The sequence below is a fragment of the Talpa occidentalis genome, unplaced genomic scaffold (genome assembly GCF_014898055.3).
Source record: "Talpa occidentalis isolate TD23 unplaced genomic scaffold, MPIMG_talOcc4v2.1 talOcc4.3, whole genome shotgun sequence".
NCBI classification, from domain to species: domain Eukaryota; kingdom Metazoa; phylum Chordata; class Mammalia; order Eulipotyphla; family Talpidae; genus Talpa; species Talpa occidentalis.
In genome coordinates, this window is record NW_023603184.1 from 78952228 (window position 1) to 78980010 (window position 27783).

Below are 27783 nucleotides of genomic sequence, written 5' to 3' on the forward strand. Positions count from 1 at the left end.
ATTCCTAGTACCTTCATCATTGTGAGATATTTCAAAGTCTGATGGCAAAGGAATAATAAAATATTTAAATCTACCTCATGGAAGCTGTGCTTGCCAGCATGGGGCTTAAAATAATGCAGTGCTTTTAGTGTAGGAAGTCTGACTGAAGTATTCTTTTTCCATGGAAAAGCTAGATTGGAATGTGGAACAGGAGTATCTTGAATGTGAACTCATGTAGGTATAAGCCTCAATAAGATTAAGTTTGTCCTATTAATCTTTGCAGTTCCCTTTTGAACCAAACAGCTGGAATTTGGGGAAAAAGAGTGTTACTAATTGAAATTTTGATGAAAGAATTGGAAAGGTGAAAAAGTAAAATGATGCATGAAAATGATAACAGAGAGAAATGAATATCTGATCCCAGAAGTAGACTATGCTGGTTGTATATGAACACATCTACATGTGGAAATGTACTTGTAGATACATGTAGATGTGGAAAATCATGTGCAGTAGTTGGGAAAAATACATAGTAAAAGTATTAATACCTTCTTGTAACGTAAGGCAGCTTGGACCTTGGAAGCTGATGAAGAGTAAATTATCAACTAGCAATTCACTTTCTTCCCCCTTTCTTTCTCTGCAACTTTGACGTAGACAAGGCAACTCCATTGCATTGACCCAACACCATATGAACTGACTCAACCTCTTTGATAGCAATTATGTCATATTTATAGAGTTCTAAGATAAATATCTGTCTCTGGCATCAATCTCAGGTATCCCAGAAAGGTCTTGTATTGTCTGGAGAAAACATTGCTTACATATGCACAGAATCTTAAAGTGTATCTTTCAAATGTCCCTGAAAGAATATCAGCTTTTCCGTCAACTTTTCCCTTCTCCTTTTAGAGAAATACATCAAAAAATACATCTTTAGGTACTAAGTGTCCACCCAGTAGTCTTTTAATGAGCATTTTTTTAAGTAAAAAAGGCAATAATTTTAAGAGAGTATGCGTGCATCAATGGTTATGCTAGGGTTGAGAGGGTTTTTTTTTTTTTTACCTTTTAATAGAGAAATTCAGGCTTTTGGGAAGTTTTATTTTCATCACAAGAGAGCTTAAATAAAACAATAAACTTTGTATATGGTTACACAACAAAATTTCTAAATACACATTCCTAAAGACAGGGAATCCCTCTGTGGTGCTAATTGACACTGAGAACATCTTTCTTCCAAATATTTGTAGAAACCAGTTAAACAGAGAGCTTATAATATGGGTTTTTAGGGAATAGATAAATAAGATTCCCTGGCAAGATCTAGGATCCCCAAGAAAAGGAGACAGCATATATAGAAAAAAAAAAGGAGGGGAAATAAAATGGATAAATGTTTCCAAATACATAAAAGACACCAGTGAACATCACAGTTCCAAAAATTACCCAAGAAAACTTCTTTATACCCTTTAAGACTTGTGGAGAACATGCTGATGTAAAAGATGTTTTCTGAAAATGTATGTATGTGAAAAATACTTTGCTATTATTATAAATTATATCTTCATCATTTATTTAAAAATGTATTTACAAAATATATTTTGAAAGTTAAGTCTATAATAATGAATATAATAATGATTTCACCTATATCAGAGAGTCTTCTAAATAGGCAGTTTTTTTTAAAGATTTATTTATTTATGCATACAAGAATCAGGGTAGAGTCCAGATGTGTGGGAGGGTGAGAGGATTCACCAGAGATAAAGTGGGGAACAGAACAGGCCGACCAACTGAAATACACTGCTGAGGGGAGCAGTGGGCGAGTCAGTAGAGGTCTGTCGCACCATGCGGGTATCTCACTGGCCAGCCAGGATCGAATCCATGCTGCAGAGGCTGCGGACAGCTCCACAGCACTGCACTCAATCGCCTGCACCACCAGGGAGGCCCATAATTGGGCAATGCTTTCAGGAAATTTTAGTGACTGAGAGACACTCATTTACCCCCAAATATGTCTTGCTTTCCCTGTCATAATGAGATTGAGTTTTTTGGCTGGTCCATTTTCCTATAAAGATTTTAATAGCAATCCTTTCTTTCATTCATTTGTTCAAACAATTTTTATTATTGTGACTGTTGGTGCCAGCAAGTACTCAAGGTGCTGGGAATCCAAGTGTGGAAGGTGGAGTCACAGCAGAGATGAAGACATAACAAAACAAGTAATTACACTATAGTCCAATAAGTGTTATGATAGTAATAATGGAAGAATGAAATGGAGATTCAGGGCAGGGGTACCTAAAAGAGACTGCAGAAGGTATCATAGAAAGACTTCAACAACACACAGACAATTTAAAGTATATTTCTTCTATTTCAGAGGTAGAGAGGTAGAGACATGGCAGAGGTAGAGTATCACACTCAGGTAGAGTTTAAGAGTGGCACTGGGGATTTTGATTCTCTGATATTAGGCAGGTGACTTCTTAAAGCTTCTTGCATATAGTGTAGGGAGAAAGATGTTGGCAGTTCATCAAGAGTGAAAATGTGAAACACAGGATAAGGGTTTGAGATCAGTAGTGTGGGTCAGACCGGGGAAGGTAGAAAGAGGGTACGAAGAAATTAAAACACCTATTTTAGATTTTGCTGGGAGTGAACATATCACAGTTTACTTTGCAAATTTATTTAAGCTAGAATGCCACAAAAATCTCTGCAGTGGTATGATGACTTTTTGACTCTCCTTGCAGAAACCTGCAGCTGTAGGAGCAATTAAAGCCAATAAATACAAATAGGAGAGGAAAAAAAAGCTTACCATCAAGGAAGAAGATAATGAGACGAGCTGCGAGAGTTTCTCTTGGTAGCTGAATGAAATGCAAGAAATGACACTGTTGTAAATGCACTTCCATTGTTCAGCTGGCTCCATTATCTAGCCCCATGGAATTGTTTCATTCCCTAGCCTCAGTAGGCATAAGAAGTGGGGGTGAGGAGTGAAAAGGAATAACTTCTAAGGATGATCGGTAAAATGAAGGAAGGAGTTAAATTTGTCTTTGTTTTATCATTTCAATCAATTTTATAAGCAAGTGAATTCAACGCCTAAAGGAAAGTGGGTAAAGGTGTATCACTATTTAACAAATCATTCCCATTCTTCTTTGTGATCCTTCTTTTGGATATTTAACGACTTGTAATGACTATGATCTTGGAGGCACTTCCCATAAGCTATCTATGCATTATTAATGAAGTTCTGTGACTGCAAACTTCCATCACTGCAATAGCTGTTGGAAAGCCTAGGTTCTTTCAAACTGAAAATGCATGAGTTTGTCACGGTTTTAACATATGCACTCTTCTTACAGATGGTTGAAAAAGAAGGTTATCTTCAAAAAGCTAAAATTGCAGAAGGAGGAAAGAAACTAAGGTAACAGTTTCTTGAATTTGCTTTAATATAACTATGCTAGTTCCCATCTCTCAATTTGTGTCTTTGCTTTTGTGAGGAAAAGAAGGCCCTGGGTGGTACAAGACCAGAAATTTCCCCTCTGCTATCACTATAAACAATATTTTAAACATAATTACAGAGTTTTCTAGTAAAGCACTCCATTCCACACTATTACTGAGATTTGAAACCTTAAAAATAAGAATTCAAAGATATAAGGTGATGGGCTTTGATTTCTGGGATTAATATACCAATGGATACATTTGCATTATATAATAATCACCTCAAAATATATTGAGAACATAGATTTTTGAAGGACTGAGGAATTGATATACCTTTGTTTCCCAAATAAAAATTACTTGAGAAAGGTAAAATATGTGCCGTGTAAGAATGTCAGAAGTTGCTGCATTTGGATGCAAGATGAACACAAGATAGGTAAGAGAAATTAGAGAAGGTAATGGGACTTCCTAGATAGCAACAACAAAACCTTGAAGGAAACAGTAAGATTTATAAGAAGGTACAGAAAGTTGCTAGACATTTTCTATGTGTAGCATATTTAGAATTTTTGCTTTATCTCATATAGATCCTAGCTTTGCATGTTATATATGTAATATGCAATCTATAAAGGTATAAAAAATTGCTCAGATTGGGAAACAGGCATATATATATATATATATATATATATATAAATATAAATATTTATAAATCAGAGAAAACAATCATCCATGACTTCACCTCTCAACATATTTTAATTTTAAAGAGCAAACTTTGTTTTCACCCTTATTATGTCTTATTTTGGGGTTGCAAGCAGGACCTTGAATGCTCTCCTAGACTGTCCCTCTTCAGTAACCCTCTCTGGGAAGGGAGATGAGCAGGAGGCAAGATCAAAGACAAGCTTGTTGAAAAGCTTGGTCTAGTCCCCACCTTGGTGGAAAACCTGGCTTTTGAGTTAGTCTCTGAAAAGACAATAGAAGGGATTCGTTGACTTTGACTAACCTGGCCTAGTTAACCTGGCCTCCTGTCCTCTAGACTTTACTCCTGAAATATGAATTCATGGAAGGAATGTGCAGGGTATAGTGATGACTCTTTCTAAGGTGAGTAAGTCAGTACTCATTACTTCACTAGCCATTTTGAAAACATTTTGTCTAAATATTCTAAGAGCAACAGAACAGGACATAGACACTTGTCTAAGTTATCACTTCAGTCCTTTCCCTGGGGCTTGGTAGAAGAGAGAACTTTAGTCAGTCTTACCCTCCAACTTTGAGCAAGGAAGGAAAGATTCAAAAAGGAATTCCAAGAACAGAATATGGTGCCCCAGTTATAGTGGTTTTGTGAAGAATCCTTGCCCATGAGCCATCCATAAACCATCCTTATAAAATTTTGCCCTAAAAAGTCGTGTCAAAAAAAGCTGAGTTGAAGAACAGGGCCCTTGTCCTAACTAACTTACATGAATGCATGTTTAGGTTGTTACAATCACTGTGTATATCATTTTGCATTTATTTTATTTGTTGGTACTTTAATCAGTTTGCATAACAGTTCTGGGTTTTAGTTTAAATTCATATAAACATTAGTTTGTACTCCACTTTATTGTTATTTTAATCAGTTTGCATGCCATTATACATTCCTTTAACTTTTTTCTTATAAAGTTATATGCATTTTAGTTTAATTCTTTTTTTTTAATTTAACCTCAGGTACACACAATTAAGTTCACTGTTTCTTTCAGTGTGTGGCCTCATATTATCACTTCATATTATCAATTTGGCAAGATCTCTTGCTGGATTATATTCTCAATCTCCAATCCTCACTTTGATTCTCTCTAGAACATGTGTTCATTAAACCACTCTCCATATATATTTATTTTTGTCTACATGTGTGGCATTTAGAAAGCAGCATGTAGTTGTGTGTATGTGAGAAACTATTCTAAATTATGTAAATCCTTTGTGTTATAAACCTCATTCTGTTTTTTACTACATTCATTCAGAGTTTGTGTTCGGTTATTTATCTGTAGTGCTATATTTAAAATGAGTTCATTTCTTCCAACTACTGACCATTGTTGCCAGTTTGGCCATAAAGCAAATTGCAAATTCTACATAGTTCTCCAGGAGTGGACATCAAGTTGTCCCTAATTACTTCCATCCCAAACAACATGCTATAGCCACACAGAAATGTTGCTTTCTGAATCTGAAGTTAGGGCTTCTCTCTAGGGAATATACCAGGATTGCTTGGTAGGAGGGTACACACATTTATAAATCCATTGAGTGCTGTTGCCAGATTTTCTTCTGAATGAGGGCATCAGCCTGTACTCTCTCTGCAGTGTACAAAGATCCCATTGCATCACAATCTCATGAGACCGTGGCATTATATGTATCATTCTATTATGCAATTGATGACTAAAGAATGTTACCTTAGTATTGCATTTATCTGTATTCCTTAGATTGGTATTGCAGCTTAGTTCTGCAATCATTTAAGCTCTGCATTTGGAGAATGGTCTATGTGTAATTTTTTTTTTATTGTTTCTTGCTTATGTTTTTGGAGAATTTCTCATACACTCTAGGTAGTAATACCTTGTAAACTTAGGGCTTTGCAAATATCTCCTTCAAGTCTTTCCTGTCTATTTACCTTGCCATTGAAAATCCTCAGTGGTCAGGACTCTTTAGTTTTAATCCATATTCTTCCATAATTTTATTTATTTATTAAAAGATTTTATTTATTTATTTTTGTATAGAGGTGTGGGAGGTATGTGGGGAGAGGGGGAGAGGATTCACCAGAGACAGAGTGGGGAGCAAAATAGGCAGACGGAGCGAAATACACCGCTGAGGGGAGCAGCAAGTGATACAGGAGAGGTCTCTTGTGACATGTGGATTAGCCTCTGGCCAGGAATCAAACTCAGGCTATCATGGTGGGCTTTGCAGTGATAGTGCTAAGACTTAACCCCTAGGTCACCAGGGAGGCCCTTCTATAATTTTCCTCTTTATTATTTGTGTTTTCAAAATTTTATTATAAGCACATTACTAATTGAACATTTTATATATATATATATATATATATATATATATATATATATATAATCAATATGGTTAATAACATATAATACCCCACCAGGTTAATGGACTATAGTATAGCAAATTCTTCCTACTCTCTTCTTTATTTGATTAAGTTGATACCAGTTTTATACTAATATAGTTAGAATTGCAATGAACCTCCTATTGCTTGATAATTAAAACATATTCTCTTAAGATAAATGCTAAGCCTGGATTACTTGATTAAATCACATTGACTTTTTTAAAGTTTTTAAATGACTCTTGTTATGACTTGCCCAAGAATCTGTGTGGATTTTGTCACTAAGATCAAAATGATCAATTCCATCATAACCTTGAAAAATTTTCAGTTTCTATTCCTTTGAATTTAGAAACACTTAAACAGTATACCATAATTGTTATAAATTGTACTTCTTATGTAAAATTAGTTATGATAGCCCTTCTTTGCATTTATTTTTATGAATTTTGAGTTAATAAACAATATTAATAGATGCTTACTCTGTCAAACACTTTGTTAAATGCTTTGCTGCTAATACTTAAATAATACTTCAATATAGACTCTGCTATTTCTTCCTATTTTATAAAGGTGTAAACTTGGTCATTCCTATTAATCTCTCCTTCCTTCCAAATCTTATTGTAGAGTTTGCATCACAGGATTTAGCCCTGTTTGAAGTAGGATCGTTTGAAGCCATTTGAGATAAGAGAAAAAACAAACTGTTATTTTATTGCATATCATCAATAGTATCATAGGCTTCAGTTGTCATGTAACAAATATTATTTTACTACTCTCTAACAAGTTTTCTACTCATAAACCCATGGTATGTCATCCACATCAAATTCTTTTCCTTATTTTTCTTCATCCCCCTTCTCCTGGTCCTTTTTCTTTAGTTACTTCCTTCATACATTTTCTTTCTCTTTAAGATAAGTTTGAATTATCCCTAAATATGAGCAGGAATGGATGAAATGAGTGCTATATTTTATTAGTTATATACTAGCTATACTTTAGATATTTTTAGCTACAATTTAGCTGAGAATGCATTAGATATATTTTACATTTATCAAGAAACATAAGTTTAACCTTATTTCCAAATGAAGTTCTACAAATTTCCCTAGTTATACACAGACAGGATTAAAAACTGAATACTTTTTGAATTTAACTTTCAATTTTAATTAAAAATGTTGAAAATATGATCCACTTTCCTGATGAAGCTGAAGAATTCCATCATTTGGGAACTCCCATCCTTCAAATTGGAAGGCTTCTCTGAAATTCTGTGAGGCCCCAGTAAAAAGGTTACTTTCTGTTCTTTAATCCATAAAAGGTAGCTGACAATATGTTCATTATTTCAGAATCCTCCTCTTTCCCTTTACAATTTTATTCAAGCCAGCCCTTCACTGTCTCAACCATTGCTCTCTGCATCTAATCACAGGCAGCTTCATACTCTGCTTTTTAGAAGGGCATGGAAAGTTTTTATAGATGAAAAGATAGAAAAGGAGTGTGGAAAGACTTTGAGTAAAGGTAGTGCAGTGATTATGTCCACGAGTGTCAACTTTACCCTAAGTCCACAGCTATTAGACTTATTTTCTTTGTTTTCTTTTTTACCAATTGTTGCTCAGAATGGACTTGCTTTAGAAGGTGATTCCAAAGCACCCTTCTAAAGGTGAACTTAATTTTTCTTTAGGATCCCAGTAAGTTCTTCTAGACTGAATCTGTCTTAATCTCTTTTATGTTCAAAAGTGAGACTGAGAGAGAAGGTTTGGAGAGTAGAGAATACAGAAGTTAATTTGTAGCAGGTGGCTTTAGTGTTACAGTTTCCTTCATACACTGTGTTATAATTAGGAACTACTGAGAACTCTTTGAATAGCAAAAGCTTTCACATTTTTATGCAATCTGACACAGAGTATGTATATGGACCTCAGTGATCCTTGAACCTACTTTTAGCAGTGGCAAATTACAAGAAGCTTAGGATATGAGAGAATAAACTCATTACTCATTTAAAAATGAGTCAGTGTCCAAATGACTTTTTGATAAAACTCAGCGACACTGGAGTAAATCAGTTACACTCCCCCCACTTGTGCAGAATCAAGTCAAATCCAGTGTGACCAAGTCAGATAACAAAGTTAGGTGTCTCAAAAAGTGTGAAATTCACAAAGTAATCCATATATTTTCCTGACTTTTTATTTTGCTATCATATCATTATCTAAAAGAGACACAGGGGAGGAGTGGTTAGGATATAAAGTTTTGATGTTAGAGCAAATAAATGAGTTAAATCTAGAACTCAAACAGACTCAAATACTGGTAATGCATATTTTAAGGGTCATTTTCTACCAAGCTTCTTCAGATGAGCAGTTGCAAAGTTGCTGTTATTATGTGCTGCCATCCGGTGTCCATTTTGTAGAATGCAAAGAGTTTTAAACCAAGCTGTTTATTGAATTTTGTTGGTTTGGGGGGATTTTTTGTGTTCTCTCTGTCACCACTCATGATTGATTTTAAGAAACTTCTGTGAAATGTCTCACTTGGAGAATATATCCCACTAACTTCATAAATTATAAACAATAAACAATTACCCTTATTTGAATTTAGCTTGACCTCCTTTCTAATTGAATTAATCCCCCCCATAGGATTTATATTTTGTCAAAAAAAAAAAAAGAAATAAACACCTGAATTTCCTGTTCCAGGTTTTTATTTTTACCCTGCATTGAACCACTAGCATCAATATCAATCCTTCCCCTGATTGTTACCAGTAAATTTAAGTTTGCACAAAGACCATCTTACCTATTCCTGGGACATCTGATTTACCAAAGTCATATTTCTTGAACTGTGTCTTACTTAATCCTTAAGTCTATACAAACAGCTTGTTTTTTCTTTTTTAAAGATTTATTTATTTATGCATACAAGAGCTGGGGTACAGGCCAGAGTTGTGGGGGTTGAGAGGATTTGCCAGAGACAGAGTGGGGAACAGAACAAGCAGATTGACTGAAATACACTGCTGAGGAGAGCAGAGGGAGAGTCAGGAGAGGTCTGCTGCACCATGTGGGTTGCTCCCTGGGCAGCTGGGGAAGAAAACTCTTGCTACAGAGGCTGTGGACAGCTTCATAGGTTGCATCTTAACCCCCTGCGCCATCAGGGAGGCCTTAAACAGCTTGGTTTTTACCTCTATGTGGAATACTCTTAAACACTTCAAAGTCAGATGATGAAATGGTGAGGTATTCATTGGTTCCCCTGATGGATGATTTTCCCTGCTTACCATTGTGGGAAGGCAGAGGGAGGAGTGTTTGCAGTTCAGGATTGCAGAACCACCCCAGACAGCTCAGCCCAGGTGAATAAGAAATGACCTTGTTCCAAGGAGAAAAAAGTCCAAGTACTTCTTTGATAACAGTGATTCATTTCCTCCTCTATGTGCCAATGATGAGACTCTGCAGTCATGGGTAATATGAGTAAGAGGAGCCTTATGCCATGTGCTCCAGAGCCCTTGGATACAGAGGAATGAACCTGGTCTTCATGGCCCAGGAGAGTTGGCCTGACTCCCATATTTATGACTTGTTATGCCCTAGGATAGGATGCAGCCTTATGAAGCTATACTTTTCTCATTTGTAAATGGGTTAATACCTAGCTTCTAGTGGTTTTTAGAGGATTTATTTGTTTCTGTGGCTATTGCCTCCCTCCCCTAAGTTAGAAGTAAAGTCCCTGAGATGTCCCTTATTTGCCTTTATATAGTAAGTCTTGGAAATTGTGTCTGGCTTGTGGTAGAAGTTCAATAGGTACCTGTTGATGACTTAGAGATTCAACTATTTGGTACACACAAATACCAGATGCCATACCAAGCACACAGTGAGGACCAATGCTCATCTCATTAACAATCATCAGGAAAATCTCTAGAAGAAGTTCAAGTATTGGCCACTAGAATTATAAATTAAGAAAAGTATACTAAATCATAACATTAGATTGTGGAAAATGAGAATGATAGGAATGACTTATCAAAACTCTTGAGAACTAAAGAAGAGAGAAGGGCAATGCAAAGATGGAAGAATGCTTTCCTTGCTAATAAATAGTATCAAATACAGAGTAGGAAAAATCAACATGAGTGACCTGTCTGAAAGTTGAGAGACCATGTATTCTTTTCACTCAAGAAAATTTAGTAAGCACCTACTAAATGCCTCATAGTATGCCCAGGACTGCAAAAGTGCCAAAATGTTAAGGATGGTATCCATGTCTTTGGAGCAGCTAGGGGAGACAGTAAAATAATTTTCTTTCTGTTCTGAAAACAGCTTCATCCTAGAAAGATATATTTAAAAATTTCACCAGAAACTGCTAGACTCATCTTTCCTGGCTAAGACCTCTAAGATGATAGGAGTTGCTCATTTTTTGAGTTGTTACTTAATATACTAAATAACAGCAATCTATAAGGAATTGGTTGCATATGAAAAACATTAAAGGTTCAAGTCAGGGCAAAACCTTGCCAATTGATTCTTTTCACACCCTCTCCAGAACTGATAGTGCCTTCTAAAAGGCTCAGTGTGTTCAAATAACTGAGTGAGAAAACTATTCCACTGATATCCTGAGAAATAGAGACAACACAATGGAGCAAACCTATTGGATAGGGAATGAATAGGACAGATAATGTAAAAGAAATGGTTAAGATTCTAGAGAACTTTGTACAGAGAGGAAGGTTGCAAACTAAGGCATAGATTTAAAGTTCCCATTAGGGGGAGGTCTCAGGCAATCCTAGACTAGATACTTTTGACTCCCTCTGCTTTTATGCTCCCTAATGAGGACAGATGAGTCTGTCATCACAGACCAGAATAATCCCTAACAGAAAGATATAAGGGTCCCACCATAGTTAGGACTGCTTCTAGAGTCTGAGAGGAGTTAAATGCTCCATCATCCAACTCCTTTGAATCAGTGTCAGGGAAGGTCATTGAGAGGATAGGACCACCAGGTGACCCTCAAACTGGACTTGGGAAATTGGAGGCTCCTCATCTCTCTCCCCTGTCCTACTATGCACAATGTGCCCACCATTCAGAATGAGAAAACACTTGAAGGATTCAGTCCTGAGAGCAGCGTGCTCCTGAGACTACGTTGACTTAATTCCTAACTGCAGCCCTCTACATAAACTCTTACAATTCTGAAAGATACAGAGGGATCTCTTCATCTTTCCACCACCTACGATAAACCTTGATAAAATTCCTTTGCTTATTTGAATTGCCTGTAATCAGTCTGGAATGACCTACCTCTTTCTTCTGTCTCTTCTTGCTCTTTTCATACTAGAGGCAGTTTTGAATTTCACCCTGGGGTCTCCCTAAGTTCTGAAGCAACAATCAATGCAACTTCTAAGGGAAGAAGAGAGGGTGGGAGTAGCTGGTCTTTCCCAAGCCTTCTAATAAACATTATGTAAAATAGTTAATAAGAGAGCCCACCTGACTTATATGTTTTTACAAGCTATGCAACTAGCTGTTATGACATGAGAATTTCAATCAAAACTATGTGGAAATAAGATATTGAAGAGTTTTCTTAACTATGATAGTGCTTAATCTTTAAAAAAAAAAAAAAGCAGTGCAAAGTAGTAAACAGATTATAGATTTCAGAACCACAGAAACTGGATCTAAATTGTAGCCTATGTAAGTTACCTAAACTGTCTCAGTCTCACTTTCCATTAGTAAATTGATATATGATTACCTTCATCATCTTTTCTCTGATGCTTCACTAGACAATGAAACTTATGTGAGGCAATCAAAATATACTATTACTTTGCAAGTAATAATGTATAATTACTGGAATAAAATTGAGGCATCTAAAAGTTTGGCCAATGGCATTTTATTTTTTTTCATTTTGAAATGAAATTATTTTCAAATTAGAAAAATCTTCACTCTTATTCTAATTCCATGGAGACGATACTTGCAATTTATAAATTCAAATGAAATACCATTGTATATACACTGCAGAGTAATTCCTATCGCTAAGGTTCCAAGATTTGCAGTTCTTTCCCTCTTAGGTTTGTTCCTCAGATTCACCTAACAGGGAACAATGCACAGCAGTTCAAAGAACTAATAGAGAACCATGAGATAATTGAATTTCATGCAACTTTGGTTTCAACCAGTTCTACTGCCAAGTTTAAGGAAGGGAAGAATAATGCCAACCCATTCTATAAACGATCAACATCAGAAACAGATTCAAATCAGAACCATTTATCTAGGGCTTGCTATAGACAGGGAGCAAATAAAGTATAGTATCTTCCTGCCAAAAGATGAAAAATAGAGTGGGAAATACAACAGGCAGGTAAAATATAGCTCCCACCATGTTTTGGTGTTCATTTGACATACTGTCAAAATGAAGAGTGGAACATACCCCATCCCAATCAGCAGTCCCTACAATGCTTCTCTTTTCCCTGTTTGGACTCTATTAGTATTATGATTTGCATAAAGAGAAGACAGTGGCTTCTCTATTTCACCTTGCTGCTGCTGGTGCCTCATAGGAGAAATAGACCACTAGTAGGAAGCAAGAAAAACACCCAGGAAGTGTATTTTATTTTTGGCTTTTTACATCATCATCCTTTGATGGAAAAAAGTTATACTTCATTTGAAGAAAATTGGGTTCAGTAACATAGTATTCATTTGTGCATATTGGAAAATGCACATTGTGTTTATCATGCTTTTGTTTCTAAATACAATAGTATATCATTAAGAAAGCTTCAGGCATATAAAAGCAACCTAATTCTTGCTATAAATATTATTAACTTTATTGAATCAATGCTATCCTTTCAATCAAGCCTGTAGGTTCTAAGAGGCAAGAGAAGAAAAATTACATAAGTATCTTCAGTGGTCATTTAAAACATATCTATATGTAGTTTTCTATTAACCTGAATAAAGTCTTTCTGTAAACTTTTTTTAACCACTTTTGTAAATTGAATTCCACTATTTTGAAATGAGCGTTAGCCAAAACAAACTGCAGCAATATAGATATAAAATGGATAAAAATTAACATCCATTTATCTCTTTGATGCTTTACCATCTAAAAAAGGCAATTCTTCATGACATAATACAAATATGTATATATTCTAAATGCTGATTAATACAACTCAATGTAGGAAATTTGTTAAGTAACAAGAAATACAAAAGAAAAACAAAAGCCATGATTTTACCAACTGATTTAGCTATTGTTATAGCCAACATTTTATCCATGCCTATATTCAGTCACTGACTCTATAAACATATAAATATATTGTGTATATCTATTTAATATATATGACTCATTGCATATATCTATGTATCACATGTCCACATGTATGTAATACATGTAATATATTTTATATATTGATTTATATATTTATAAATCATATATTTATAAATATGTGTAATATTGATAAATTGATATATTGATAAATGATATATTGATAAATATGTGTAATATACTATATATACATATATATGTAAACATATATTATATATTGTCTAAGACACTGCTAGAAAATAAGGATACTTTATAAAGATTAATGCTTTCTATCATCTGTTCATTTTTTTATTTGCAAAATAATTTTCAATTTCTTATTAAGTGTGTAGAAGTCAGGAAAGGCACATTTGAGGACATATTTCAACTTCCTCTATCAGAATAATCAGAAGGAGACTATGATGAGTAAGGACAATCTTAGTAAAAAGCATAGCATGGTGTTATAAACTACATATTGTATTTGGCATGCTTTCATATCTTTCCATGTCAATATTCTTCCATAGCATAGTTCATGATTTCATTATATGATTCTATTATATGTGATGGATATATTTTCTGATGCTGTAGGTACATAAATATCAAAAAATGGTGCATTTTATTCTCGTCCATATTGCTGTAACAACTTACAAAATAATTTCTTTAGGATAAATTCAAATTCATAAGAATGGACTTGCTTTGTTAAAAGATAAACACACTTTCGGGCCTCCCCGGTGGCGCAGCAGTTGAGCACTCGGTTGAGAAACTGCCTGCAGCCTCTGCAGCACCGGTTTGATCCCCAGCTGGTCCCTGGTCACCAGAGGAGAGTCCCACATGGCGCGCAGACCCTCCTGCCACCTGCTGCTCCCCTCAGCAGTGTACTTCGGTCCTTCTGCCTGCTCTGCTCCCTGCTCTGGCTCTGGTGAATTCTCTCACCCTCCCGCACTTCTGACTGTACCCAGTGCTTGTATAAATAAATAAATAAATAAATCTTTAAAAAAAAAAGATATACACACTTTCAAGAATTTAAAATATATATATATATAAAATTCGCTCTAGAAAAGAGTGTTAGTTTACACTCACACTAAAGTTGTATGAGAAAATGTATTTCTCCACATTTTCAATAATCCTTGGTATTATTCCTTGTAATTCTTGCCAATTTGAATGGCAAAAAGGGAGAAAACATTTCACTCTTTTTATTTGTGATACTTTATTTCTAGTGAGATTCCACATTAAAAAATATTTTGCAATAGGCACAACACATTAGCTGGTTGGTTTTCCAGACTCTGAAAATACTAAACCAATGAAGAGAAGTAGCAATGAAGGGAGGGTTTCTAATTCTTATTTTTATTTTGCAAGGACTTTTAATGGTATGGGGTACATGGTACACATGTACCATGGATTTTTAGTAATTGAACAAGATTTAGGAAATTCTACAATTTGAGAAACATTTACTATAAATGCCATGACCCTTAAAAATTGCAGAATGACTTTATTATTACCGAAATTCCATGCTATAGACTTTAAAAAGGAGAAGACTTGAAGATGACTAGTTAAAAATAGAGATAATCTCTATTCATTCCAAAAGTTGCTTATAGCATATTTCCTGAAATAATAATGCTCCCCCCCCCCTTTCTTTTTTTCCTTAAGGAAAAACTGGAGTACTTCCTGGGTTGTGCTTTCTAGTCAAAAAATTGAATTTCACAAAGAATCCAAGCAACAGGCTGGGTCTAATCTGGTAGGTAATGCTCTGTTTCTAATATTATAATCTTTACAGAAATATTGTTGAATTAAAAGTTTGCTTTCATCAGAAATCACACTAAAGCCTCTGAGCTACCAACATCTGAGAGCAAATGCAGGCAATGACTCAATAAACTTTTAATCAGATGAAGGGAAAATAGAACTTAGTGTCTGTTTTATTAAGTGGTGCATTTGGAGAATGATCACAAAATGAGATGAATGGTGAGTAGCTATCTAGTAATGTGAAGGTAACACTTTAAATTAAGGTGCCATTTATAAATGCTTTATTCTTATTTATGAAATGATCACTAAATGCAGCTACTTGCTCAAATAATGTATTATAAAGTATGTTATAAAATGCATTAGTAATAAATGCTTAACGGATGATACTGTGGGAAGCTGTTTTAAAGAATATTATAAGACGTAAATTGTATTAAACCATGTATGTGCATCTTTAATACATGAATTTAAGTTGTTATCTAGCTTGCTATAAAGTGCTTTACACATTAATAAATAATAATAAACTGTTTATAAATGACATCTTAATATAGGGTGTTACCAATGAAGAAACACTCTAAGTTAACAAAGTGATTTTTTATCTTAGTCTAAATGTGACATTCACTATATCTAGCTAACCTTTCTGAATATTTCTATGACTCCATCTAATGGGACTAATACAATTTCTGTATCCTATAGTTATTACAAAGTGAAATTTGTAGGTTTTTTTTTTTTTTTTAATTGTACCTGGAGGAAGGCCTCATGTGAGTCCACGGAGACTTGACAGTGATCGTAAGTAGGAGCAATTTGAAGCTAGTTACTGGGGCAATCCAAGCTCAAAACCTTGCTCCCAAACACCAGAGCTGCCACACGATAGGATAGTGGGTAAGCAGCATATCTGACAGCCTCCTGATTAGGAAGGACTGCAGGCAGGAACCAACCTGCCATACCCCATCGGCCTGATGGGCAGCAGGGAACGGGGTCGCCTGGCAGGAGTTAACCACAATGAACTAATTTGTATTTGGCAGGTAATAAAACGATGGAAAGTTCTTTGCTTTCCAGCCACTAGTTGTGTTTGCTATGTAATCCTCTTTAAATAGGAAATAGAAAATCATTTGCTAGGAGATGTTTTTTAAAGGAGAAGATTTTCATAAGAACAAAAGGTAGCATTTGGCTTGCTCCTGATAATTGCAATAGCCTTTATACCCAAGTGGCTTGCTGATTGTGGAGTCTCGGTGTGGTTCAATGTGTAAACTAATTATGAATAAATTAAAAATATATCTCAGTCTTTTGTATTTTTAATTTAAACTGCCTCAGAAATTTGTTTTAGGATTTTGTTTTGTTTTTATTTGTTGGCTACAGTAAGGTTGAGATAATCTTTTTAAGAAAAATAAAGTACCCCTAAGGGCCAGGCACAAAACAACTCCCATCCACTCCCAGGTCCTTTGTCTGGCTTTTGAATGAGTTCTAAGGGGGAAGTCAGAAAGGGAGCAAAGTCGTTTGCCTTGCTGAGTTTGGCTGCTGAGAAGATGATCTTCATCCTGCTGGGTTAGAAGAATTCCATTGGAGCAAACTGTATGTGAATATGCTGGGATAATGGGAGAGATTAGATTCCAAATTAAGGCATTTGGTTTATTCTTATTTTATTATTTTAATCTCCAGGAGATATAATTATCAGCTGCTTAATTTTATACAGGTGAAAGAAACTCCTTTTAGACTGTAGGCAAACCTTACAAGTCAACTCACTAATTGCTTGCCTCTAGTTCAAACTTGGAATTTTAAACTGACAATAGATTTTACTTTTAGAAGAAATCCATTAACATTTTTTGGCAGTTGCTATTTATTACTTCTGGCCCCATTTTCAATGCTCTTATAGTTTCTCCCAGGCACTCATTGTCTTCAAAGTGAATTCAGGGCAGGAACTGTGTTTTGTGGTAATGCAGAAAAGAATTGCAGATTTGTGTTTGTACTGCATGGATTGTCTTGCTAGTCAACTTCTTGGATCCATTTCTAACCAAATATTAAAGGCCTAGTGGGATAGCCCACATTTACCAATTCTAGTCTCAGAGAAACAATATGATGATTGCCAGTCCTTGATTAAAGATGGTGTGGTTTTGTTTTGAAAGAAAGTTATGCTCAGGTTTCTGAACTTCCCTGTACCCCTTCTATACCTCCTGGTATTGTTCACAGTGCTTGTGAGGAAAAGTCTGCCCTTTCGTCCATGGGGTCAGAAGAAACTGCCTGAGTTGGTACAGAGTGTGGTTTAGAGGAGTAAATGACATTTCAATCTTTATAGGAATGATCTTTGAATGTTAATGAGGTGGTAAGACAAAGCAGCGAAGTAGCTAGGAGCTGAGCTTTGAAGTTGGATCACAAGGGATTTCGTTCTAGTTTTGCCATTTAGGAGTTGTCAAAGTTACTCAACTTCTTTGACCTTTAGAATCATCATCTGTAAAATGGGGATAGTGATAGGAGCCAACAGAATTAGTAAAAAATAAAATTAGTAAAAACAAAAAATATATAATAGCTGTGAAATAATTTTTAGATGCCATTATAATGTCTTATAACAGAATATATATTCCATAATACTTATTATAGAGTATAGCATTATATATATTCCAGAATACCTATTATAGAATATAGCATTAATTGTAACATATTATTATGCTTTATTAATTATGCACTTGAAATGATACAAACAATTACAGTATGAGAGAATATATTAATTCAAGGAACACCAGCATGGTATGGCAAACCAATAAAAGAAATGGAAAAATATGTATCGATGGGCAGCTTAAAATATTATATCTGAACCTGAATGATGCTGGAAATGAATCCATCCATCCCTTTAAATCTCAAATATAACCTCCTCCGTGCAGAAAAACATTTTCTTGGGGTCCTCATCTTCCTCTATTGGCTCTTATATCCTTATAGCTTTCACATTTAATACAACATGTCATAAAATATGCCTGATTTCACACCCTATGTTTGGGTATCTTTCTTTCTCACTGAAGTTCTTTTAGTTCATATCTAAGTCATATTTGTATCAAAACAGCCTCCCCTTGAAAATAGACACAGAATTACTTCACTGCTGTGTGTAAATCAAAGATTCATAGACACTGGGTCCATGGTAACCTATTTAAGGAAAAGAAAGACTGACCTTTTCTGTTTTTCTTTTTAATAAAGATAATTGAGGGTAACCTGTCAGTTACTACCATTCACTTTATAACAGAAAGGACATTTAAAATGTTCCAATTTGAAATCTTGGTGGGGTAAAACCTCAGAACGAAAGACCCTCTTTACAAGACAGGAACCTGCCCCGCTTCTCTGTCTGTGTACATTGTTCTCTTTTGTTCATTTCACCTCCAACCAAAGAAAGTTTGGTACAGCTTGGACGGCCCTTCTGTGAAGAAGAATATTTGAAAACAATTGGTGTCCCCAGAACTGGATTTCCTAGATTATAAGGAAAGTAGATAACATATCTTCATAGTTTGTACATGATCTTATTTGTAACTCATTTTAAATATTTGAAAATACTGTCATTGAGAAACTATACAGAAATGATTTTTAGTATGTATAAAATCTACATGTATTTTTTAGAAGTTATTAATCAAATACCTACCCTGCCAGTCCTCCAAGGAAGACACAGATGGCCAACAGATACATGAAAAAATGTTTATCATCAGGGAAATGCAAATCAAAACCACAGTGAGATACCACCTCACACCTGTGAGAATGGCCTATATTAAAAAGACCAGAAACAATAAATACTGGCAAGGATGTGGAAAAATGGGAAACGTCTTGTACACAATTAGTGGGACTATGCACCAGTTCAGTCACAATGAAAAATAGTATGAAGATTTCTCAAAATATTAAAAATGTATGTATCATACGATCCAGAAGTTCAACCCCTAGGTATCTATCCAGAGATTGTAAAAACTCTAATACAAAAGCATATCTACACTCCTGTATTCATTGCAACACTACTTACAATAGTCAAGTTATAGAAGTTACCTAAGTGCACAAAGACAAAGGGGTAGATTAGGAAGCTATGGTGTATATATACACAATGGAATACTATTTAGCTATAAAAAGATAAACTCTTGCCTTTTGAGACAACATAGGTGGAACTGGAGGAATTATGCTAAGTAATGTAGTCAAAGAAGAAGATCAAACATCATATGTTATCACTTATATGTGGAATATAGAGAAACAAAACAAAGGTCAAATAAACCAAGTCAATAACAAATTCTAGAAATGAAACTGCAGAACTGAGGTTACCAAAGAGGGAGGAAGAGGGGAGAGAGTGAGTTGGGAGGAGGTGCATGGACTATGTGGAGGACTTTCAGTGCCTTTGTTGTTGGTGTGGGGTGGAAACACACACCTGAATGGTGTGTGCACCCCTGTGGTGATCCTGTACCTCTATGGTGATCCTGTACCTCTAAATCATACACAGTGTTTGAAACTCATGTTACCACAATTTAAGAAACAAAGGAAATGTATACTATGATTCCAAAACAAAAGAAAGTAAGCTATATTTTTAAAAGGGATTATATATAGGTAACAGTAATAAGAGGTGATAAAATAATGACTTAAACACATTTTAACTCTGAGGTGAGGGAAGAAACTCTTATGTATAGAGACAGCTGTCTGGGGATGGGATTTCTGGAGGGCTGACAGGGTGGGTGGTAGTTATGTAGGTGCTTGATTAGTAACTGCTAAAAAATACATGTATATTTTATAGTTTACTAAAGTTGGTTCCTTGTAATTTTGAACTCTTTATCTAAGAGTCAGAAAAGATATTCCATGTCTTTGTGGTTCAGTTCTGGAGACTTACTTTTTCTATGTGGTGAAATAATCCCTTGAGGATTTAAGGTGTCATACATTACATTATATTTTCCGTCCCTCCATTTTGGAGTTTTCAAGGTTGCTAGTTTATTCCAGTGTCTTCAAGGTACAGAACTTTCACTTTTCAAGCAGATGGTATAGTATGTTGGGGAGATTTGTATCTGCAAGTGCTAAGTCAGGGTTTGGGGAGGGATCAGGAGGGGCCAGCCACTAATGAAAGTGGTGAGAGTGCAGTTCACATAGGTGCACTGATGCTAGCCCTCCTTTCTGGGCTTCCAGACCTGTGTCTGAGATCTGAGCATTTACAGTCTGAGATCTGGGCATTTAGCTGCTTCATAGTATCAGCTCAGACCCTGAATGTTGGAGAAGAGGCGGCACCATTCTATGCATTGCCTTCTTCACTGACCCTCGCTGTTCACTCACCCTAGCACCTCCACATGTTTCTCCTACAGTCAAAGGTGCATGTCCATATCCAAATGCCTCGTACCTACTCAGGGATGCCAGCCAAATGTGAATGTGTAGGCTTGCGCTTAAAGTTCCTGGCCTAGTGGCATTCAAAGTGCTTAACTTAGCCTAATACTTTTGCATAGAGTTAAATTTCATGAGTGTCCTTTATCACAATCAGTGTTGGTCTCCAGTGTCCAGGAGGTCTCCACATTACCCTTCAGGATACTCTGAGTCCAGTGTCCTCCGGGCTAACTTTGATTATCCTCCCAGGAGTGAAGCAGAGATCTTCCTCTGAGGCCACCTCCCCCTCTCCCTTATTGTCACACTTTGGATTTGTTGTTGTTCATGTTTTTGTTTCTTGCTCTCCTTTCTCTATGCCTTGCCTTTGGTTTTCTTTCTTTCTTTTCTTTTTTCCCATTATTTCTCTTGTTCACTAGTTTAAGAGTTAGCTATATACTTTGTTTATATTCTGTTAGTGGTTTGTCTGGACTGTAATGTCAACATAGAAATAACCAGACATTTGTTTGAGAAGGAGAAAGTGTTTATTTGAGAATAGGAAAATTGATGTGGGTGTACAAGGTGTGTTCCTTTAGGGACAGAGCATAGGGGAATTTTCAAGGCTTCAATAGAGGAGTGTTCTAACTAAGCTTAAGTCATTTGTTTGAAATTTTGTCTTGGTTGGCAGATTATTGTAATGTGGAGTCTTTGTAATAATTTGCGGTTGGTATTCCTGTTTCTTTCCCAATAATTGATAAGGAGAGAACCGGATGTTTATGTTCTTTTGTAGTCATGGATCACAAGTCAGTGAATGGGTGTTTTGGGGCTACTGCTCATTTCCTAGAAGTCTCCCCAGGGCAGTTAAAAGCTAGATGGAGCCTGATTCAAAGTAGGTTCCACATCAGCATTGGTGCTTATCAAAGACCAAGGCCCTTTACCCTCTTCCAAAATATCATTATTTTTATTTATTTATCCCCTTTCCAATGTATATGCTATTTCTACTCAGGTATTTCAATTCTTTTTTTTCTTTAAAAATTGCCATTACATATTATTTATTTTATTTTGTAGAGTAAATGTTGATTTACATTTGTCCATTATTTGCCAAGTTCCTGCACTTTAGACCTTTCTTCTTGGATCATTTTTCCCTTCAGTTTGAAGCATATTCTGAGAAATTCCTCTAGTAAGGGGGTTTTGAAATTGTTTTCTACTGTCATTATTGTATTTTAGAAAATTCCCAATTATTATCTTTGCAAGTGTAGCTTCTTTTACATCCTCTCTCTGATTTTCTTCAAAATTTCTAGTTAAACCTATGTTAAATTTTCTTACTTTATCCTAAATATGGTTTATAATCTCCTTTTCAAGTTGCTGACTTTCTGAACTGCATTCCAAATAATTTATCTTGATTCATCTTCAAATTCCTCATTTCAATCTCTTCATGATAAACATTGTTTTTCAGTTATTATAATTTTTATTTATACAAGTTTGTGTTTTCTTTTTACTTTATTATATTATTATAGTATTTGTTTCTGTTGTTTCCTGTAGATATTTTTAAGTCTGTCATTTTGTTAAAGTTAGAAGGTATAGTCGTTTTATGCTGTGTCTTGTTTCTCGTTACTCTACCAAACCTCTGAAGTCTGTCAGTTTCTTTTTGCTTGTCCTCACTCCTGTTGTTTTGTCTCATAATCTTTGACTGTGTGATAATCATTGTTACTGAAAATATTACAGGAGATTTGAGAGGCCTAGGGAAAAATATAAGGTAATCCAGAGTGTTTTACATTTCTCTTTAAGGGTCTGCAATAATCTCAGTGACTGATTAGCTCAATCTAAGTTAACAGTATAAAATTCTCAGCTTGTATGTACATAATAAGACGGTTAAAAATGTTCTACAGTTTCTCAGGTAAAAAATTATTCTTTAACTTTCCTTTTTTATTTCTTTTTTTACATTGTTCATTTACGAAGGCAATCTTTTTTTTTTTTTTTTTAAAGATTTATTTGTTTATTTATACAAGCACTGGGTACAGTCAGAAGTGCCGGAGAGAATTCACCAGAGCCAGAGCAGAGATCAGAACAGGCAAACTGATGAAGCACACTGCTGAGGGGAGCAGCGGGCAGCAGGAGAGGTCTGCGCGCCATGTGGGACCCTCGCCTGGCTGCCGGGAATCGAACCAGGGCTGCAGAGGCTGTGGGCAGCTTCGCAACCCAGCACTCAACTGCTGCGCCACCCGGGAGGCCCGGCAATCATTTTTCATAGTCACTTGGCATTGGAGAAAGGAATCATAATGTTGTTTCTCCTTTATCCTATAATGTATTCTCAGACAAGACTTTTTCATGCTGTAAAGTTAATTGATCAAATTTTAAATGTGTAGTATAAATAAATGTCTTCCTGGGCCTCCCTGGTGGCACAGTGGGTTGAGCTCAGTGCTATGAAGCTGTCCACTTCCTCTGCAGCGTGGGTTTGATTCCAGGCTGCCCAGGGAGATACCCACATAGTGCAGCAGACCTCTCCTGTCTGGCCCAATGCTCCCCTTAGCAATGTATTTCAGTCTATCTGCCTATTCTGTTCCCTGCTCTGTCTCTTTAAAATCCTCTTATCCTCCCTCACTTCAGACCTATACCCCAGTTCTTGTATAAAAATAAATAAATCTTTAAAAAAAAAGTCTTCCTGCAAAGTAGAAATATTTTGCTTTGAAATGCAGCATCCCCATCTATGTTTGTATTCCCACCCCCCAAATAATATTTACCCTGACGGTTTACACTATCCTTTCAACTTTTAAATTTTTTTCAGCTGATTTTCAAAAGAAATATTTTATCCAGTTTTTTTCATTGTTTTCAGTAGGAGAGGTGATACAAATAGCATAGTTTCTTAGTGCAGTCTACCTCACTTTCATTTAAATATGCATTTAGTTAATCAAGTTTGTGCTATTTATACAAGCCTTGGTGGGAAAAGACTTCATAAGAACATGTATTGAAATCCTACAATGAACAGCTTGCTCGTTAGGGCTACATATAAGGCTTAGAGTTATAATCAAGATATAGTCTTTATAGCATCTTTGCCAAAAAATAGGGTAAAATGAAATAAGAGTCATAGAAGAGTTTTTCAAGATTTAAAGAAGGGATAACTCACATCTGTGAAAGATTTGAATTGGGTCTTAAAGGATGGTTATAATTTCAATATGTAGAGATTTGTAGGCAGGGAATTCCAGTGAAGTGAAAATATGAACAATGGCATAAAACTGAGAATGGGCAATGTCTGTGTGCTGAAAAGAAATGAATCTTTCAGATCAGTAGGAAAATAGGATACAACAACCAAAAAAATAAAAAAAGACTCGCGAAGACACTGAGATTTGCTGCCAGCCAAATCTTTAATAAGGTGAGTTAGTAATCTCCCCAGAATAGTACATTGCCTCTCTTCTTTCAACAAATTAATACTGGATAGCAGTATGCCCCAGGTGTTACATGTCTTGAAAGGACTAGCTATATACTGAAGTAAAAACAAGAGAGGAAGATGATTCTTCCAGGATCATGGCGACATCTTCCTTAGTCCAAGAGCAAACACTTATAGGGCAAACACACTTACATTAATGTTTGTTTCATTGGGTTCTAGAGAAGTCCTGAAGAAATAAGAATTGTTGGTTTGATTTACTCTTTGAGGCCTTGATTCATACCCCTTGCATTTTTCAAGTACATTTGCTCATTTAAGTATAAATGAAGTATTTCAACAGATTCCATTATTTCAATTGCAGCTTGCCACTTAGGTACTTGCTATGCTTTGTAGTTTTAGTATTTCTACCTGATGTGGAATATATACTTGACTTTAGCCATGGAATGTGTCAAATTTGAATTCTTCGTTAAACAAAGCCCATTGATAGATTGCCTCATGGGGAAGAAGTTCTGTAATTTAAGGCATCCTTAAATTATTCTCTGAATAAGTAACTACTTCTAATAGGTGTCACACATGTTTTTAATTCTTAGAGATATCCAGCTGAATAGTACTTATCCCTATTATCAAGGTTCTTATAATTGCTAGAGGAGATATGAATCATATATAGGTTTATTATAATAAAATATAATTAAAGGGATAAAAATATAAAAACACCTGTTGAGGTACCATAGCTTTATTTATAGGCAGTCATTTCCCCCGGGAAACTATGTTTTCAAGTAATGTTAAACCCATGTATCTCTCCATTTGTTCATTATGAAAATATCACTAAGCATCCTTGATATTTAAGACACTGTTAGATATTATAAAAATACAAAATGAATCAGATTGAGATATTTCCATTGAGTGTCTAGAAATAAATAGCAAGCATGCCCATAAATTGAATAATTGTAATAAAAATAGACATTGATAGTTGTTTTAAATTATATAAACAGAGGCATGGGTTACTTTTATGGTATCTCAAAGGAAAGAGAGATTGCTTCCAATAGAAAAGGACTCTAAATATAGTGGAGAATGTGACATTTGAGCATATTTTTTGAAGGATGCATAGAATTTTGATGCACAAATAGAGGGAAAAGACAGTTTACATAGAACTAAGGGATAAGTAATGTAAAAATATGGGAAATTGCTTCCTTAATTTAATGCTTTAATTTACATTTATGTATTAATCTCTTGCCTTGCCCCATGCACCGTGGGCTAGACACTGCTCTTGAAACAGTTTTAATGGAGGCTCTCCGAGCTTAGTGTGGGTGTGCCCTAGATCAAATTATATTTTTTTGTTTCTTCCACTAGTTGTCTGGATGCACTGTTAGTGAAGATTACCTCAAAAAAAGTTGAGGAACAACATTACAGATCAGCAAACTGTCTAATTTGGAAATTAGAATTTTTTTTTTTTTAGAAACACTTTAGAAAATTAGCATGGAATCAGCTTGTGAAAGACCTTGAACAAAATCATGAGATTTCATTTTATAGTCAACATGGAGACCTTTGTAATCAATATCCTCAAATTAAAAAAGATTCAGAGATCTCAGGGACAGGATTGGGGAATTAAGGTATATTTTTTTCTATTTTTAATAAAAAGAGGTAGGATGTGGTAAATTGTCTGAGAGATATGTTCAAAAATTCTTGGAAATAAATGAATTCAATAAGGCCTGTGCTCTTATTAACAAAGAGCAGAATGGCTAAGTTTGTCATCATGATGGATCAATATATTGAGTAAAGCATGGGTCTTCTTTTTTAAAAAAAGATTTATTTATTGATGCATTCAAGAACTGGGGGTACAGGCCAGATGTGGGGGAGGGTGAGAGGATTCACCAGACAGAGTGGGGAAAAGTCCATCAGAATGAATGAGTGAAATACACTGCTGAGGGGAGCAGCGGGCCAGACAGGAGAGGTCTGATGTGCCATGTGGGTATCTCCTCGGCCGGCTGGGATCGAACCTGCCCTGCAAAGGCTGCGGACAGCTTCACAGCACTGCACTCACCTGCCTGTGCCCAGGGAGGCCCAGCACAGGGTTCTTTTACTTACAAAATATTTTAATAATATCTGGTGTTTTTGGTATGTTAACAGCCTAACAACTCTTGAAGAGGTTCTAGTGCAAAGTAAGCTAGCAGGGTAATTCATTGAAAAAGAAGTAAATCTATGCCATCCTAACACCATGGGAGCTGATTTGCTCAGCACCAGCGGCAAATCTGGCATATTCTCATGAGGTTCCACAATATATGTGCTGTATTTGCAGTCTGTTTCTCCTTTAGGACATTTCTCATCTCTACAGTCACTCCAAATCAGACCAAGTGGACCTTACTCTCATCACTCAGGTCCATTATATTTATCATGTAGTGTTCAGAAACTTAGTGTCACTTTTAACATAACTTCAAAAGCATCATGAACATTTTAGGGAATGTTTCTCCCCTAAACTGATTCTGAATACAGTATGTTCAATATGTCTTCATAGGTTCAGTGTGCTCATATAAGTTCAGTGGAACCTATATGTTAATTATATGTGTCACTTGCTTTTTTGAACTTTTATTTTCTTCACTTCGCACTGTATTTATTCTTTTAATCAGAGGGAAAAAGGTAAATTTTACTTCTAATGCTAGAAAACTTTTCCAAGGCATTTAATAAACTGTTAACTTTTCAAACCACTCATCAGCTGTAACGTTGGAAAACAAAGGAATAAAAAAGTAATATAGATGGTCTTATTAAAATAATTTGTTTACTTCTTGAATATTATTTATTTCCATAGCAAATAATGAACACAAGCATTAATTAAATAATGTGATACATTTAATGCTCGCTCACTGTAGCATAGCTTTATAACAAAATTGACTTATTTATGGGGGTAAAATGATGTGATTGAACAAAAAGATGAAAATAGTTTCAATCAGAAAGCTATTCATGAATTATTGAGTATTCTGTGCAAAATGAATATGGAATGATTTTATCCTTGTAAAGTGAGTGTTAAGTCCTTATTCAGTTTCTTGCTCAAAAAGATCATAAAAAATGGTGAGGAAAACAATAGATCTACCAACCTTAGCCTAATAAAGTTATCTTAAATTTCTGTTTAATATTTTAATTCTTATACCGATAGTGCTCTGGAAATGTCAGTGTGGTTATCGTTGCTACAGGTTATTAGTGTAGGCATAGATTACACCATCATATGACCTCACTGTATATGTAAAATAAAAAAAAAGGCAGCCCAACACACAGAGGGTGACAGGTAGATATGGAAAGAAGGTGAGGAAGGAAATTAAATTCTAGTGTTTTATTAACATAATCTTTGTAAAGAAAAATATGAAACCAAGTGATCGATATTAGTATAAATGAAGCCATGTTCTCTGGTTATATTTCCTCAAGATTTGGTCATTAACCACAATAAATTCTGTATCTTACATAATTTTTAATAACCACAAAAATCTATGAAATTGATAGGATGCCTTATAAATGGATAAGAGCTTACTGTCCAATAAACCTCACCTTAGGCTGTCTCAGAAAACTATTTTAATTATGAAGCTTGACTCTCTGTGGTTTATCATTTTGGTCAATGTAATGCTTTTGATTTAGAGCTTGCATTTCTGTGAGAGAAAATGGACTTTTACTCCACAGTCATTTTTTAATTTGCAGAATATATGTATTTAGTCTTTCTTAAGAATCCATTACTATATGAAAATGTTCTTGGAAGCAGCAGACCCCATTAGATAGAAATAGTGATTTCTAA

The 27783-nt window shown here is 35.3% G+C and overlaps 1 protein-coding gene across 4 annotated transcripts in view; it reads left to right on the plus strand.

Moving 5' to 3' along the window:
* Positions 1–27783, plus strand: part of ARHGAP15 (Rho GTPase activating protein 15) — a 621973-nt gene that overhangs the window by 99295 nt on the left and 494895 nt on the right. For all 4 annotated transcript variants that reach the window (XM_054699701.1, XM_054699703.1, XM_054699704.1 and 1 more), the window contains 2 exons: positions 3285–3346; positions 15248–15335. In XM_054699701.1, the coding sequence (XP_054555676.1) occupies positions 3285–3346; positions 15248–15335 (150 nt within the window). The remainder of the gene's footprint in view (positions 1–3284; positions 3347–15247; positions 15336–27783) is intronic.